The sequence below is a fragment of the Empidonax traillii genome, unplaced genomic scaffold, assembly GCF_003031625.1.
Source record: "Empidonax traillii isolate 1590-97213 ecotype Southwest subspecies unplaced genomic scaffold, ASM303162v1 scaffold104:size2570737, whole genome shotgun sequence".
NCBI classification, from domain to species: Eukaryota; Metazoa; Chordata; class Aves; order Passeriformes; family Tyrannidae; genus Empidonax; species Empidonax traillii.
The window spans coordinates 619,277-635,858 of NW_020955297.1; the positions used below are offsets into that span (position 1 = coordinate 619,277).

A 16,582-nucleotide genomic window follows, 5' to 3' on the forward strand; every position below is an offset into this window, starting at 1 on the left:
CCTTGCCACTCTGTCCATCGCTGTCCCTAGTGCCCGGTGTCCACCCGGCTGTGCCCCGTCCCTCGGCGCCCCCCGCCTCGCCCCCGTGCCGGTGCCAGAGCGTCGGGACTGCAAGTCCCGTCAAGCCGCGGGCGGTTGGCGCGACCAATGGGGCTCGGGGGGCGGTGCGGCCGGTCGCTGCCTCCGCCGCCGCCCGGTGCCGCGGCGCAGAGAGCCCCGGAGCGGCCGCGCGGCGCCGGCCCCGCAGCCCGGCTCTGAGCCGCCCGCCCGGCCCGGCCCGCCCCGCCGCGCCCCGCCGCCCTCAATGAGGTTCTTCCGACTCACCTTCAAGTGCTTCGTGGATTGCTTCTGAGCCCCCCTCGGCCACGGAGCCGCCCCCGACCCGCCCCCGCTCCCCGGCCCCCCGCGACATGCCCCCCGTCCCCACCGACACGGCCGCCCCGCAGCCGCCCGACGCCCCGCGACGCGACGCTGCTGCCGCTGCCGCCGCCACCGCCGCGGCCGCCGCGGCCCCCGCGGGCTCCGGTAAGCGGGGAGCGCCGGGGAGGAATGAGCTTGGGGAGGGGGAGAGAGGGGGGCCCACGGCCACGCGCGACCGCGGCGCGCCCCCTCCCGCCGCCGCGGGGTGAGTCACCGCTCTGCATTGTGACGTCACGCGCCGGCCTGACATCTGACGTCACGCCCCTACGCGCGGAGAGGGGCGCGGGGGGGGGGGGAAGTGCTTCCCCCCCCCGCCACCCCCACGGGCGCGCGTGACGGCGGCGTGGGTATCCCCCACCCCCCCCGGTCTCGGCAGAGGGCCCCGGCGGGGCGGAGGGCGCCGAGCCCCCCGCGGCGGGCGAGGAGCGGACGGTGACGGCACCGCTGGTGCGACCCCCCGGTCCCCCCAAAGAGGCCGCCCCCGAACGGGAGACATGGACCCGGCAGATGGATTTCATCATGTCCTGCGTGGGCTTCGCCGTGGGGCTGGGCAACGTCTGGCGCTTCCCCTACCTGTGCTACAAGAACGGCGGAGGTGAGCCCCGCGCTCACCCCACGCCGCGGGGGTGCGCCCCGGGGCGCGGGGGGCACCCCCTTCCCACGGCGGAGTGTGTGCGTGGGGGTCACCCCACGCTGGGCCGGCTCGCCCTGCACCTCCGAGGGGCTCGTGGGCCACCCCGCGGGTGTTCAGTGTCACTCACGGGGCTGGGGGCTGTGGGAGCCCCCTGCCACCTGCCCGTGCTGACCTACATCGCGGCGAGGGGAGGGCGCGGAGGCGCCTTCGCCATTCGCTGCGCCCGGGCGGGCGGCGCGGGGAAGGGGGGGAGTGAAAGGGGGGACCGGGGGGGCGGCGGCGGCTGAGCCGGCCCCCTGCCCCCCGGCCCCAGGTGTCTTCCTCATCCCCTACCTGCTCATCGTCTTCGTGGGCGGCATTCCCATCTTCTTCTTGGAGGTGGCTCTGGGGCAGTTCATGAAGCAGGGGGGCATCGCTGCCTGGAACATCGCCCCCCTCTTCACGGGTAATGCCACACCTGCCCGCACCCTGCCTGTGCCCTGCCTGTGCCCTGCCTGCACCCTGCCCGCGGCCCCTGCACCCTGCCCGGGGCCCCCGGCACCCTGCCTGCACCCTGACTGTGCCCTGACTGCCCGCAGCCTGCTGGGGCCGGCAGCACCCTGCCTACGCCCTGCCTGCTCCCCTGCACCTTGCCCGCGTCCCACTGCCGCCCTGCGCCCCAGCCAAGGGTGGCAGCTGCCTGCACCTGTGCCCCATGGCACCCTGCACTTCCCTTACGGCCTTGCCTGCCCCTGTGGCTCCCTGCCTGCATGCTGCTGGATCCCGGGGGCTGTTGGGCCCCCACCTCAGCAGTATCCTGCTGGCTCTCCCCTGGTCCTGTGCCATTTTGCTGGCTGTCCCCACCCCATCCTGTCCCTCTCGGGCTTGCCAGCTCCCCCTGTCCTATTCCCGCCAGCTCCGTGCTGTCCTGCCCGGGGCCGCCAGCTCCCCCTGTCCTGTCCCCCATCAGCTTTCCTCTGTCCTTCCCATCCCTGCCAGCACCCCGCATCCCACCCCGTGCCGGGTGCCAGGTGTCCACAGCTGCCTGCGGGCTCCGATCTCCCCGTGCTACAGGTTTAGGCGTCGCCTCTATGGTGATCGTCTTCTTTTGCAACTCCTACTACATCATGATTCTGGTGTGGGGGCTCTTCTATCTGGTGCACTCACTGACGGACACCCTGCCCTGGGCCACCTGTGGCCACTCCTGGAACACGGACCAGTGCACGGAGCTCTTCAACCTGGACCTCTGCTACAATGTCAGCACTAATGCCACTGCCAGCACTTGGACCTCCAACTTCAGCTGCGCCGACATGACCAACAAACGCTCACCTGTCATTGAGTTTTGGGAGTGAGTGTGGGAACCAGGAGGGTGTTGCCTGGGGCCAGGGGTGTTGCACCAGCGCTCAGATAGCCCCGCTCTACAGGAACAAAGTGCTGCGGCTCTCTGGGGGCATTGACGAGCCAGGGGAGATGAACTGGCAGATGATCCTCTGCTTGGTCACCACTTGGATCGTCGTCTACTTCTGCATCTGGAAGGGTGTAAAGTCGACTGGGAAGGTAACACTGGCAGGGGCAGGACACTCATCAAGGCCACTAGCATGGGGGAGTGGGACTGCAGCACACAGCACTACTGGCTCTGGCCCTCCTGTGCCACAGCCCATGGGAGTGCAAGGCCCATGTCTGTCCAGGAGGTGCCACCAGTCGCTGGGGACATTCCCAAGCTTTAGTCCCATTGGGACACCTGTGGCACATTGCGGAGAGCCCTGGCCCCGAGGGTCTCACGGGCACCCACTGCTCTGCAGATTGTCTACTTCACGGCACTCTTCCCATATGTGGTCCTCATCCTGCTGCTGGTCCATGGGGTAACACTGCCTGGCGCGCTGGGTGGCATTGTCTACTATCTGAAACCCGACTGGACCAAGCTGGTTGAGGCACAGGTGAGGGCAGTGGGGAGGACAGGAGGAGGTTGAGTGCTGGACTCCCCTGGCACCCTCATCATCCCCCTACACCCTCCCTCATGCCCCAGGTCTGGATTGATGCCGGCACCCAAGTCTTCTTCTCCTACGCCATTGGGCTGGGCGCCCTGACCGCGCTGGGCAGCTACAACCGCTTCCACAACAACTGCTACAGGTAGGGCTGTGCCAGCTGCACGCAGTCCCCTGCTGTGTGTCCCACTGCCCCCCTGGTGTGAGCCCTGGAGCCCCCTGGCATCTCCTGACCCGCTCTGCCCACAGGGATGCCTACATCCTGGCCGTGATCAACAGCCTCACCAGCTTCTTTGCCGGCTTCGTCGTCTTCTCCGTGCTTGGCTTCATGGCCTCTGAGCAAGGCGTGGACATCTCCAAGGTGGCCGAGTCCGGTGAGTGCCGGGCGGCAGATGCCGACTGGCACTGTGTCCCCTGCGTCACCCCTGGAGTGGCACCCCTGACCCCGCTCTCCTGCAGGTCCCGGGCTGGCTTTCATCGCCTACCCCAAAGCTGTGACGCTGATGCCCTTGTCCCCGCTGTGGGCCACGCTCTTCTTCATCATGCTCCTTGTGCTGGGGCTGGATAGCCAGGTGCTGTGGTGGGCAGGGAGACGGGGACAGGGAGAGGATGGGTGGCACACCCCCACTGAGCCCTGCTTTCTGCCACAGTTTGTCGGCGTGGAGGGTTTCATCACGGGCATCCTGGACCTGTTCCCCCAGCCAGGGGCTGGCTCGCTGCGCCGTGAGCTCACCGCTGCACTCTGCTGCATCGTCTGCTGCCTCATTGATCTCTCCATGGTCACACAGGTGGGGGACATGGCGGGGATACCGCCCAGCTGGCCCCACACTGGGCACCTGCACCTGCTCCCAGAGCATCACCTCTCATGGGGTCCCAGTGTCAGGTGGGAGCTCCCTGGGGCTGCTGCCCCCCCAGCAGTGGAGCTACCCACAGTGTGGGGGTGCTGTGGGAGCAGGGTGCCCGTGGCAGCGCAGGATGTCCAGGCAGGGTGGGGCACCGGTGCTGGCAAGGCTGTGCCACCACCAGTGGGGAGATGTGCAGGCAGCTGGCACAGTACCGGTGACATGGGCGCCTTCCCGGCAGGGCGGCATGTACGTGTTCCAGCTCTTTGACAACTACTCAGCCAGCGGGATCACACTGCTGTGGCAGGCTTTCTGGGAGTGCGTGGTCATTGCCTGGGTCTATGGTGAGGCCAAGGGTACACAGTGGGGAGGGGACACGAGGGGACACGGGTGCCCCGCAGAGCCCAGCTGACGCCCTCCTCCCTGCAGGCGCCGACCGCTTCATGGACGACGTGGCCCGTATGATCGGCTACCGGCCCCTGCCCGTCATGAAGTGGTGCTGGGCTGTGGTGACGCCCCTGGTCTGCGTGGTGAGCAAGGAGGGCACCGTGTGTGGGGACGTGCGTGGGGACACGCGTGGGGACACGGGTGTTCCGCTGCCCCGGGCTGTGCCGCGGGCACGGAGCGCCCCCCGGCGGCTGCTCTGGGCACACGCGTGTCGAGACCGTGGGGCGCGACCGCACGCCGGGGGCCGCAGGCTGACACGCGTGGGGGGCAGGGACCGCCAGCCCCCTGCCCCAAGGGAGCTCACCCCCCACTCCCCACCCAGGGCGTCTTTCTGTTCCACGTGGTGAACTACAAGCCACTGACCTACAACAAGACGTACGTGTACCCGTGGTGGGGGGAAGCCATCGGCTGGGTCCTGGCACTCTCCTCCATGCTCTGCATCCCCTGCACCGTCATCTACAAGCTCCTGCGCTGCAAAGGCTCCTTGCGCGAGGTGAGGGCGGCAGAGTGGGGACCCTCCTGCCTCTCTCCCCACCCCGGCCAGCCCTGTCCCCTTCTCAGTCCTGTCCCCATCTCAGTCCCAGCCCTGTTCAAATCCCAGCACTGTCCACATTTCTATCTCAGTCCCATCCACAGCTAGATGCCTTCGCTGTCCTCATCGCTGTCTCATTCCCATCCAGATCCTGTGCCTGTCCCCATCACTGCCTCATTCCCATCAAAATTCCATCCCTGTCCCCATCACTGTTTCACTCCCAACCTCACCTGAATCCCATCCATGCTTACATCACCATCTTAGTCCCATCCCTGTGCGAATCCCCCCTGAGTGTCCCTATCACTCTTTACTCCCACCCAGATTCTGTTTACTTCCCCATCACTGTCTCAATCCTGTCCCCATGCAATCCCTGTCCCTCTCTCAATCCCATTTAATCCCTTTCCCATCCTAGGCTCACTCCCATCCAAGTTCTGTTCCTATCCTCATTGCTCTCACTCCCATCAGATTCCTATCCCCATCACTGTCTCACTCCCAACCTCACCCAAACCCCATCCTTGCTGACATCACTTCTTAATCCCGTCACTGCCTCATGTCCCTGTGCAATCTCTGTCCCTTTCTCAATCCCATTTCAATCCCCTCCCTGACCCAGTCTGACCTCCATCCCCATCCAATACCTACCCCTTCCCCTATCTCAGTCCCCTCCCTGTGCACTGTGGGGGATTCACCGAGCTGGGTCCTGGCAGTCCCAGTGCTGCCACCTCGGGTGCTGACACAGCGTCCCCGCAGCGCTGGCAGCTCCTGACCACTCCAATCTGGGGCCAACACCACCTGGAGTACCTGACGCCCGAGGCAGAAGCCAAGCTGCTGGCCCCAGAGCCCCCCAAGGAGAAGGCGACGCTCTTCGAGACTGTGATCTGAGCATGGGGAGGGTCGCGCTGCTCCCGCCCGCCATAGCAATAATGCCAGCACTGCCTCCCACCCACGCTGCCCCGTGCCCCCCGCGCCGCCCCGGCCGCCAGCCTCGCTGCAGGGGGGAGAACACAGCGAGGTGGGGGGAGCCGGGGGCTGCGGAGCCAGGGCGGCTGCGGGGCGCAGGAGGGGTCCCCGGCGCAGGGGGAGCGTGCCAGCCCGGGGGGCTGGCAGGGAGGCCGCGGGAGCGAGTGGGACAGCCCTTCCCTGGCCCCTGCCCACGGCCCTCACAGCCCCCCCATTCACTAACTGCTTCCCGTAGCGTTTGTCTGGTGTAACCCCAACCGCCCCGACATCTGGCAATAAACTGGGAGACCCTGGCAGCCCTGGCACTGCAGGCAGGGGAAGAGGGGCACTGGCAGTGGGCAGCTGGGTGGTGAGATGTGGGGTGGCACTGGCTTTTAGGGGACAGAGGTTTGAGGGGGACAGGGTTCAAGGACACCTGACTCCTCTCTTGGGGTGACTTGGTGGGGGACAGGCTGCTGGAGCAGCGGGATCACCATCCTCCTTCATCACAAGATGTGGGTGCCCGCAGGCTGTACCAAACCCAAGTTCACATGTGGTACTGGAGCATTCCATACAGCCAGGGCTGGCCCTGTTTGTCAGCCCCGAGGGGCAGATTTCAGTCCAGAGGCTTTGGGGGTCCTGGCTGTCACCAGGGGTGGGTCAGGATCCAGCTGTGTGCCACCGGGAGATAATCGTGTCGTGCTTTGGGGCTCCCCGCTCCCTGCCCTGTGCCATGGGAACAGCCCTGGGCTGGGGAGGGCTGTGTGGACAAGGGGATGAGGCAGCTCGTGGGCCTGGGCATGTAGCCAGGAGAAGTCAAAGGCTCAATCTGCCCCAGATCCCTTGAGCTGCCTAAGCCCTGTCCCAGTGGGTTGCCAGCCAGCGGGGTGCACGTGCCCTGTGCCTCACACCAGCAGATCCCAGGGAAGCCAGTTCCAGTCTGTGCCATGATACCCGCATGGAGCCCCAAAGAAACCACTGGCATGCTGTGCTTGGAGCGGCTGACAGCCATCCCTCTGCCCTGGCTGGGTGTCGGCATCCCGCCATACCCAGTGTCCCACCTCCAGCCACCCCCAAGGTGTGCGGCTCTCCTGCCCATGAAGGGACAAGGGGGAAAAAGTGTCCCCACCTGTCCCGGCCATCCTCGGGCACAGGGCTGGAGTAGCAGTGCCATGTCAGGTGTCCATGTCCAGTGCCTGGGAGCACCATGGTGCCAGAGGCTCTTGTTTCGGGGTGCTGGCTCACCCCACCACAGTACCCTCTCACCCCACTGGGGCGAGCCGGCAGTTCCTGCCCCACCAGCAATTCACACCATAATTAGTGCGGGCAGGGCGGAAGCATCACTGATAATTGGCGGTGACTCCTTAGCACTGGAGCGCCACATGCCCAGGGCTCAGCAGGACTTTCCGGCAGGGCTGGTTGGCGGGACTGACTGGCATCCCAGTGCACTGACCGGCGTGCGGGCCTGGCTGGTTCCCCAACACCGGAGTGGGGACAGGGTTGGGCGTGGGGTGTGGGGGCGAGCACCGTCATCGCCTGCGCTTCATGCTGTAGCACGCCCTGGTCCCGCCACCCCTTCCTAAAAGGCACAGCTGCAGGGTGCTGCTGGCACAGACGGTGAGAGCACCGGGACCAGGCAGAGGTGGGCAAAGGACAGGGGATAAAGGGATGTCAGGGGTTCCTTTTGCTGGCTGGGCTTTCCCAAGGGGTCCCCTGTAGCACCCATGTGACCCCACAGGAGGGGACTCGACTTGCGTTGTGCCCTCGCAGGGCAGGTGCCTGCAGCACCATGAACCGGATCACGGTTTACGAGCGTGCCAACTTCGAGGGGCTGAGCCGGGAGTTCACCTGCGACGTGCCTGACCTGCATGAGCTGGATTTTGGGAACTGCATCGCCTCCCTGAAAGTAGTGGGGCAACCCTGGATTGCCTACACAGAGGCCAAGTACGAGGGGGAGCCGCACGCCTTTGAGGAGGGCGAGTACCCCTCCGTGGAGAGGCCCAACAGCTTCTCGGCACTGCGCCTTGTTCACCACGACCTGGGCGAGCCACAGATCACCCTCTACGAGCACCCCAACTTCCAAGGCGCCTTCAAGGTGGTGACAGAAGAGACCAACTTGGCATATGGGTACTTCAACGACCGGGTAGCCTCCCACGTGGTGCAGCGAGGTGTCTGGCTGCTCTACCAGAACCCCGGCCGGGGCGGCTGGCACTGCCTGGCATGGCCCGGGGAGCATCTCGCCGACTACAAACTGGAGCTGAACTTCCAGGCTCGGCTGTCCCACCTGCGCCCGCTGCGGCCCGGGAGACCTCTGGTTTCCGCACGTCTTCTTTGGGAGAAGAAGCGAGTGGAGGAGGAGCGGGAGGTGCTGGTGGATGAGATTGAGGGGGTGAATGAGACAGAGTCAGAGCAGGCGCTGGCAGCCAGCAGCAGCCGGGAGTATGGCACCACGCTCTGGCAGAGCTTCCACTTCAGCAATGCCACCAGCCTCAAAGCCGGGCTCTCCTTCACGCTGACTGTGGAAGCCTCCAATATCTTCACGGTGCAGAAAGGGCGCAGCGAGTCCAGCACCCGCCGGCAGCGCGTGGAGGTGCAGCTGCCGGCCAAGATCCCCCCGCGCACAGCGCTCAGCATCCAGGTCCTGAGGAAGGAGGTGACACTCTCTGTCCCGGTCCTGCTCACCATCACCCAGAACGAGGCCGTTCGGACGGAGATGGGCGAGTATAGGAGCATATCAGGGACCAACGTCAGTGCCCGCTACAGCTTGAAGCCACTGCCAGTCTCGGGCAGGAAGCAGGCAGCTACTGAGGGGACAGACGCATTGCCTGGCACCAGGACGGAGCTGTAGCTCTGTGCCGGGGCCGGCCAATGGCTCTGTCCCCTCCGTAGTATGGGACCTTCTTCTGCCCAGTGGTTCCGGCTGGCAGGACCTGCCGGTGCCTCCTCCCAGCCGGTGTTTCCAATAAACTCCCTTCCTCAACCGGTCGGGTCTCTGCTGCTGCTGCTGGGGCCAGGGTAGAGGGGGACACTGGGCTGGGCGTTGCACAGGGCTGGAGGGGCACACGGGTTTCGGGGGGACACTGGGCTAGGGAGGACATCGGGCTGGGGGGGGCACGGGGCTGGAATTGCCAGGCGATACCAGGCTGGGGGAGCTGGTGGGGCACAGGGAAGAGCTGGGGACACCAGGCTGGAGAAGATATGAGACTGGGGGAGCAGGAGGACAGTGGGCTGGGGCTGCCAAGGGTACATCGGTCTGGGGGAGTGTGGGGACGCCGGGCTGAGGGGTGTACCGGGGCAGCTGGGGGGCCACAGGAATAGGAAGCCGAGGAACACTGGGCTGGCGGGGACAAGGGACCACGCACGGTCCGAGGGATCCGGGGACACCGGGCCGGCTTGGCCCCGCACACACCGGGCTGGGGCAGCCACCGCGATCCCAGCCACGCCCCGGGCCCCTGGGCATGTCCGTCGGGGACACCGGGGGACACCGGCGGTGCAGAACCGGCCGGGCGGGCGGGTACACGCCCCGCCCCCAGCCCCGCCCCCGCCCCGCCCCCCACGTGGCCGCCTCCGCCGCCGGTCTCTTTAAATGATGCAACTCCCTGCGCGCTGAGCCCGCCTCCCGCGCGCCCATTGGCCCGGCCGGGGCTGACTCCCACCTTCCATTGGTCGGGACCGACCTCCCTCGCTGCCGATTGGCTGGGCGCCGCCCCGCTTCCCGAGCAGGCACCGGCGGAGGCGGCAGCATGGCGGCGGCGACGGCGGCCACGGGGGCTATGGCGGCGGAGGAGGCGGAGGAGGCGCTGGGGCTGTTCACCGGCATCGGCCTCAGCGAGGCCAAGGCGCGGGAGACGCTGCGCAACGGGGCTCTCAGCGCGCTGCTGCGCCGGGCCGTGCTGCAGGTGCGCCCGCCGCGGGCCCAACACCCCGGTTCCCGGTACCCCGGTGCTATACCGGGACCCTGACACCCCGAGAACCCGCTACCTCAGCACCTCGGTACCTGGTACCCCTGTTACCCGGTGTCACCTCCGAGACCCGGCACCCCGATCCCCGGTGTCACGCCGGTACCCTGGTCCCACTGTCATTCCTGGGACCCCCCGGCCCCGCCTCCTCCCAGCCCCGCCGAGGGGCCGCGCCCCGGTGCCGCCGGTTTTCCGGGGCTCATCCCTCACTCTCCCCTGGGTGGCGGCAGGCTCGGAGCGCGCTGGGGCCGGCGCTGGACAAAGCCACGGGAACGCTGCTGTACAACGCGGCTGCCCGCCTCAAGGACCCGAAGCACCTCGGCTTCCTCGTGGGCTACATCGCCCGCAGGGAGATCCTCACGGACCTGCAGCTCAACGGTACCGCCCGGCCCCAGCCCCCGCCCGGCCCCGGCGGGGAGGGCTCTGCTCTGAACCCTGCTCTGTCCCCAGCTGCTCTGGAGTACGTGAGGAGCCACCCCCTGGAGCCCCTGGATGCAGCGGACTTCGAGCAAGCCTGTGGTGTGGGGGTCTGCATCACCCCCGAGCAGATCGAGGAGGCGGTGAGTGGGGCTGTGACCCTGCGAGGACAGCGCAGGGGACACTGGACTGGCTCCTGATGCTGTGCTCCCGCCTGGATCTTTTATCCTGGTGTCCCCATCCTGCTCCCAGGTGGAGGCCGTGATCAGCGAGCACCGAGCGGAGCTGCTGGCTGAGCGCTACCACTTCAACATGGGGCTGTTGATGGGTGAGTGGGGACACCAGGGCAGCACCTGCCTGGTGCTTGTGGCTGCCACATCCCCATGCCTGCCTGCCAGTGCCACTGCCTGCTCCCCTGGATCCTGGGAGACAGCCCTTTGCCACGGGCTGCCCCAGTTGGTGCATTGCTGTACCACAGCCCCACAGGGAGATATCCTGCCACATCCCCCGCTCGAGCAGGGCCATGGTGCCCTGTGGCTGGGACAGCTCAGGGGCAAAGGCTGCCTCTGGCCGCCGGCTGTGCCGTTCTGCATCAGCGGCTCTGGCTGAAGCTCCCCCAGGCTGGGCCATGCCCCTTGCCCACGGGATGTCCTGTCCACAGGGGAGGCTCGGAACCGGCTGCGGTGGGCAGACGGGAAGACCATCAAGAATGAGGTGGACCTGCAGGTGGGTGCAATGGCAACAGGTCAGGTGCTGCTTGGGGTGCTGGGGGTGCTGTGACTGGTGTGGGACCCACCAGCCTGTTCCCTGGAGGACCCAGCGCTGGGGACAGCCTGCCCTGGGTAGGTGCAGGCAGGGTGAGGAGGGTGGCAGCTGGACAGGACATCTCCAGACCCTGGGGCACAGGGAGCCTTTTTGACTCCCAACGGTGTCTCACTTCTCCAGGTGCTGCATTTGCTAGGACCAAAGACGGAAGCTGACCTGGAAAAGAAGCCAAAGGTGAGGAGAAGAGGAGGCTGGGTACTTGCATGATATTTTCCTGCTAAATGTCCAGGCAGGATCCCATATAGCTGCTTTAGGCTCAGCTGCCACCATGGGCATGGGGCTGAGGGAGCACTGGGGACAGCAGACTGGGCCAGGAGAGGAAGGTGCATGCTAGGGCTGGGCACTCAGGATGCTGTGCTGGTCCCTGCAGGCTGCAAAGGCCCGGCCGGCCCCAGTGGAGAAGCAGAAGGTAGCTGTGGTGGAGAATGGTAAGAGACTGTCCTCCTGTGGGCAGCTTGCTCAGCTCTTTAGTTCTTGCTGGGGCCTGTGTCTGAGCTGGGCCCTGGCAGCTGCGGTCAGGCCCCTGCTCAGCCCCGTCTCCCTGCAGGTGATGTGGGCACAGAGACAAAGTCACTTTTGGAGCAGCTGCGGGGAGAAGCCCTCAAGTTCCACAAGCCAGGTGAGTGTGAGGAGCCACTGCGGTGTGTGGGGCCACTCCCCCAGCTCTGTGCTTGGTCCCAGCTCTCTGTGCTGCGAGGCACTGGCTTAGTCCTGTGTCCTTTTCCCTGACTGCTGGCTGGGCTCAGTTTGAGCAGTGCTGCAGCCCTGAGCAGTCTCTGCCTGCAGGAGAGAACTACAAGACTGAGGGCTACGTGGTGACACCCAACACCATGACCCTGCTGAAGCAGCACCTGGCAATCACGGGTGGGCAGGTGAGGCCACGTCCCCCAGCCCAGCAGTGGTTGACACTGCCAGGGTGGCTGGGGGAACACACAGCTCACAGGTGGCACGGCCAGGGACAGCACCCACATGGCGTGGGGGGCTCCATGGGATTGCCAGGGGCTCGTGTCAGTGCCACTGCTGTCAGGAAGGGGAAGTCTCCTGCTGAAGGAACAGAGGTGTCCCCTTTCCCCCTGCAGGTACGGACACGGTTCCCTCCTGAGCCCAATGGCATCCTGCACATTGGCCACGCCAAGGCCATCAATTTCAACTTTGGCTATGCCAAGGTAAAAAGCACTGAGCCCTCCTGGCCACTGCCTTACCTCACTGGCTGCTGGCCTGGCTTTGTGGTCCCCTGGGGAGCAGCTGCTCACCATCCCCTCATCTCCAGGCCAATGGTGGCGTGTGCTTCCTGCGCTACGATGACACCAACCCGGAAAAGGAGGAGGAGAAGTACTTCACGGCCATCCGGGAGATGGTGGAATGGCTGGGTATGGCTCAGGCTGGGGAGGGCAGCATCATTCTAGGTGCCAGGGACATCCCTGCATGCAGGTCCTGCTGCTGGGCCTTCCAACCTGCTCCATTTCCCCCATCCCCATAGGCTACCAGCCCTATAAGGTGACCCACGCATCGGATTACTTTGACCAGCTCTACACGTGGGCCCTGGAGCTCATCCGCAGGTGAGCGTGTGGGGTGGTAGGGATGTGCCAGCATGGTGTGGGTGTCCTGTGCCACAGCTGGGGCTCCCCCTTGCCCAGGGGATGGGTTACTCGTGTCTGGTGACAGTGTTTCCCCCCCGTAGGGGTCAGGCATACGTCTGCCATCAGAAGGTTGAGGAGATCAAGGGCCACAACCCTCCACCCTCACCATGGCGGGACCGGCCTGTGGAGGAGTCGCTCCTGCTCTTTGAGGTACTCCTGACTGGGGAAGGTGCTGTGTGCCTGTGGGTCTGGATCTGTGGCTCAGCTGGCAACTTCCCCCTCTCCACAGGACATGCGAAAGGGCAAGTTTGGGGAGGGGGAGGCCACACTGCGGATGAAGCTGGTGATGGAAGATGGGAAGATGGACCCTGTTGCCTACCGTGTCAAGTTCACTCCGCACCACCGCACCGGGGACAAGTGGTAGGGAGGGCCTCTGGTGGGCCTGCATTTCCTGAGAGTGGGGAGGTGTCAGGAGGGGAGCAGCACCGTGCTCTGCCCTGGGCTGACTGAGTCTGCCTTGCAGGTGCATCTACCCCACGTACGATTACACACATTGCCTCTGCGACTCCATCGAGCACATCACGCACTCCCTCTGCACCAAAGAGTTCCAGGCCAGGTGAGCACTGTGCATGACATGGCCCAGGGACGAGCCAGATCTGGGAGCAGCTGGCTGCATCCTGACAGATGCCAGTATCCGTGGGGCTGAGCCGGGCTGTGCCTGCACCTCCCTTGCAGGCGCTCCTCTTACTTCTGGCTCTGCAACGCACTGGATGTCTACTGCCCCGTGCAGTGGGAGTACGGGCGCCTGAACCTGCTCTACACCGTCGTCTCCAAGAGGAAGATCATCCGGCTGGTGGAGACGGGTGCTGTGAGGTATGAGCAGGGTCAGCAGCCAGGATGGGACTCGCCCAGGACATGCCTGGTTGTCACACCTGTGTTTTCCCAGGGACTGGGATGACCCGCGGCTCTTCACTCTGACAGCCCTGCGCCGGCGAGGCTTCCCCCCTGAGGCCATCAACAACTTCTGTGCACGGGTAGGTGCCTGGGATGGGGTGGGACAGGGCAGGTGGATGTGTTCCCTGGCCAGCTTTGTGACGACAAGCGGTCCCTCAGGTTGGTGTGACAGTGGCCCAGGCAACGATGGAGCCGCACCTGCTGGAGGCGTGTGCACGGGAGGTGCTGAACGAGCAGGCCCCCCGTGCCATGGCCGTCCTGGAGCCCCTCAAGGTCACCATCACCAACTTCCCTGCCCCAAAGGTGAGACTGCCGTGGGCTGGAGTGGGAGTGGTGTTCCCCAAGATCATCATTCACCCTCTCTTTCTCCCCAGGCACTTGAGGTCCTTGTGCCCAACTTTCCAGCCGATGAGAGCCGGGGTTTTCACAAAGTGCCCTTGCATCCCACCGTCTACATTGAGGAGACAGACTTCAGGGAGGTGAGCCAGGCCCACTGCCTTGCTCATGGAGCAGGAGCCTGGCAGCACTGGAATTGGTGCCGGTGCTGCACACACAGGTCACAGGCAGGTGTCAAGTATGTGACTGTGACTTCCAAATGTGCCAGCAGCTCTGATGGGCACTGGGGAAATGCTGCCCTCAACCTGGCCAGGATGTGTCCAACCATTGGTGCCCACTCCGGCCTGTGCCCTGGGGAGTGTCCCACAGCAACATGGGAGTTCAAGCAGCTCTGGGATCACTGATCTCTGGGACAGCAGGAGTGGGAATAGAGAGACATGCTGGAGGGGGCACCTGCTGCCCATGCTGAGACCCCTCCTGCAGCCATGAACTCTCTTGCAGGAGGCAGACAAGGGCTACAAGCGCCTGGCTCCCGGGCAGCCGGTGGGGCTGCGCCACGCTGGCTATGTCATTGCCGTCCAGAACGTCATCAAGGTGCGTGGCTTGGGGCACTGGTGACATGAGGTTGGGCTGTGGCATGTCAGGATGTGGCCATGCTCCAGCAGGGAAGGGCAGCGACAGTCATCTCATGCCAGGCACTGTGGGCACAGCGAGGGGGAGGGCTGCCTGTGTGGCAGCTCCCTGTCCGCCCTGTGCCTCATACAGTGGGCAGCAAGGTAGCCCCGAGCTGGGAGCCTGGGGGTTTGGCCCCAGGCCTGTCCTGTGGGATGGGGCTGCTGCCTGACCATTGCGTGACAGATGAGCTCATCTCCTCTCCCCCAGGACATCAGTGGGCGCGTGATTGAGCTGGAGGTGACCTGCACCAAGTCGGATGTGGCGGAAAAGCCCAAAGCCTTCATCCACTGGGTGTCGGAGCCACTGGCGTGTGAAGTGCGGCTCTACGAGCGGCTGTGAGTGCCTGACTGCCCGCAGGGGCAGGGACAAGAGCAGTGCTGCTGGAGTGACAGCACGGCTGTGCACCAGCAGGCCCTGCTGGGATCTGCCCGGCCCTTTGTGGGGGGCAACATTTTTGGCATCAGTGGGGTCCCGTGAGCGGCACCACATCCCCTCGTCTGGCATGTTTGGGATGAGACTTTGTCTCGTGGCAGGTTTTTGCACAAAAATCCCGAGGACCCATCGGAGGTGCCCGGTGGCTTTCTGAGTGACCTCAACCCTGTGAGTAGCGGCAGCAGCTAGGGCTATGGGCCCAGGGTGAGCTGGGACCTCCTGTGCCCATGTCTGAGGCACCCACTTCTGTGTACACCCTACCCCTCTTGGGGCAAGGGTTTGCTGAGTCCCTGGGTGGAAGAGGGATCAGGGAAAGCAGGGCTGTGGAGGGGGCAGAGGGGTCGGCATGCTGGCTTAGCTGTCTCCCCCTGCCAGGACTCCCTGCGTGTGGTGCACAATGCCCTAGTCGACAGCTCCGTCCTCTCCGCCCGACCCTTTGACAAGTTCCAGTTTGAGCGGCTGGGCTACTTCTCTGTGGATCCTGACAGCAGGGAGGGGAAGGTGAGACCAGGGGCTGGTACAGTGGGGCTTGGAGCCATGGGGCTCAGAACCATGGGGCTCTGAGCAGACCCTCTCTTTCTCCCCAGATGGTCTTCAACCGGACGGTGACGCTGAAGGAGGACCCCGGCAAGGCCTGAGGGAACTGCTGCTGCCACACCACCGTGGTGTTGCTTCCCCGGGGGTCCTTGCACACCCCCAGTGCCACCGTGCCTTGATGCAGCCCCCCGGGGCACCCCACAGCATTGCCTCAATAAACAGAAATCCCAGCCCTGTCCCCACGCTGTCACTGCCTCCCGTTCACCTGCTTAGCCTTGGGGTGCTGGGTTGGGGAGGGTCTCCCCTGTTCTTGAGGCTCGGAAGCTGCTCCCATCTGCCGTGCAGCACTGGTGTCCCCACGAGAGCTGCAGCTCCCTCGCCTGGCACTGAGGGACTGGGGTCGACGGTGTCGGGGTGGGATGGAGAAGGGTCGGGGGGGTGGTGCAGGTAGGACAGACCGGGTGCGAGGGGGTGAAGCAGGGTGTGCGCACTGTGTACAAACACTGCCCGAGCGCCCTCCCCCCTTAAGGTGGAGTCGAGCGCGGTGACCCCTGCCCGGCCCCAGGCTGGGGGTCAAGGGGGTGCCCCCGCGGGACTGACGTGCCCTCGTGGCCTGAGCCCCGTACCCATGCCACTGGCCCTACCGTGGGCGGGGGGAGGCCCTGCCCGCTCCCCCGGGCCACCTTAAGCGGGGCCGGGGCCGGAGAGGCCGCGCCAAGCACATGGGCCCGTTAAAGCAGCCCCGGCGCAGCCCACGGCGCGGGGCACCTTCTGTCCCTGCGGGGACCCTCCGCCCCGCGGTACCGCCGGGGGCAGGGGCAGGGCCGGGACCGGCCGCGCGATCCTCGGCGCGGTCCCCGGAGAGCCACCACACAGCGGCCTCGCCCCGCACGGGGCGGCGCGGGGTTCTCGCCCCGGGGGGGGCGCGGGGGTCGCGGCCGGGCCGCCACCGCACGGCACGGCAGCACTGGAGCGGCCGCGTGGGGACCCTCGTGGGGACCCTCGGCCGGCGCCGCCCAACGGCCGCGCGGTGCCGGTGTCGCCGTGGGTCCTCCCGGCACTCCGGACAGGGCCTGTCCCTGTCCCCACCTG

The 16,582-nt window shown here is 65.8% G+C and overlaps 3 protein-coding genes across 4 annotated transcripts; all 3 read left to right on the plus strand.

Annotated features, from left to right (window-relative positions):
* Positions 1-862: 862 nt before the first annotated feature.
* Positions 863-6,089, plus strand: SLC6A8 (solute carrier family 6 member 8). Of its 2 annotated transcripts, XM_027882277.1 has the most exons (13): positions 863-1,015; positions 1,368-1,499; positions 2,108-2,381; positions 2,458-2,590; positions 2,836-2,970; positions 3,060-3,163; positions 3,268-3,392; positions 3,478-3,590; positions 3,669-3,806; positions 4,102-4,204; positions 4,290-4,390; positions 4,630-4,800; positions 5,587-6,089. In XM_027882277.1, exons 1-13 carry the CDS (start codon positions 928-930, stop codon positions 5,716-5,718), a joined length of 1,749 nt encoding a protein of 582 aa, XP_027738078.1. In that variant the 5' UTR covers positions 863-927; the 3' UTR covers positions 5,719-6,089. The 2 variants fall into 2 exon arrangements, with proteins under 2 accessions (XP_027738078.1, XP_027738076.1); XM_027882275.1 differs by lacking the exon at positions 1,368-1,499 and having other exon boundaries at positions 864-1,015.
* A 111-nt stretch (positions 6,090-6,200) lies between these two features.
* Positions 6,201-8,736, plus strand: LOC114056785 (epidermal differentiation-specific protein-like). The gene has a single exon (XM_027882278.1). The coding sequence runs from the start codon at positions 7,565-7,567 to the stop codon at positions 8,621-8,623; it is 1,059 nt and encodes a 352-aa protein (XP_027738079.1). The 5' UTR covers positions 6,201-7,564; the 3' UTR covers positions 8,624-8,736.
* Positions 8,737-9,504: 768 nt separating this feature from the next.
* QARS (glutaminyl-tRNA synthetase) lies at positions 9,505-15,728 on the plus strand. The gene is made up of 24 exons (XM_027882368.1): positions 9,505-9,674; positions 9,965-10,112; positions 10,185-10,294; positions 10,404-10,479; positions 10,813-10,877; positions 11,097-11,150; positions 11,347-11,404; positions 11,524-11,595; positions 11,763-11,848; positions 12,056-12,142; positions 12,247-12,346; positions 12,457-12,535; positions 12,658-12,766; positions 12,846-12,976; positions 13,080-13,172; positions 13,292-13,429; positions 13,503-13,590; positions 13,670-13,813; positions 13,885-13,989; positions 14,348-14,440; positions 14,729-14,856; positions 15,055-15,121; positions 15,329-15,454; positions 15,541-15,728. Exons 1-24 carry the CDS (start codon positions 9,519-9,521, stop codon positions 15,589-15,591), a joined length of 2,364 nt encoding a protein of 787 aa, XP_027738169.1. The 5' UTR covers positions 9,505-9,518; the 3' UTR covers positions 15,592-15,728.
* Positions 15,729-16,582: the final 854 nt, after the last annotated feature.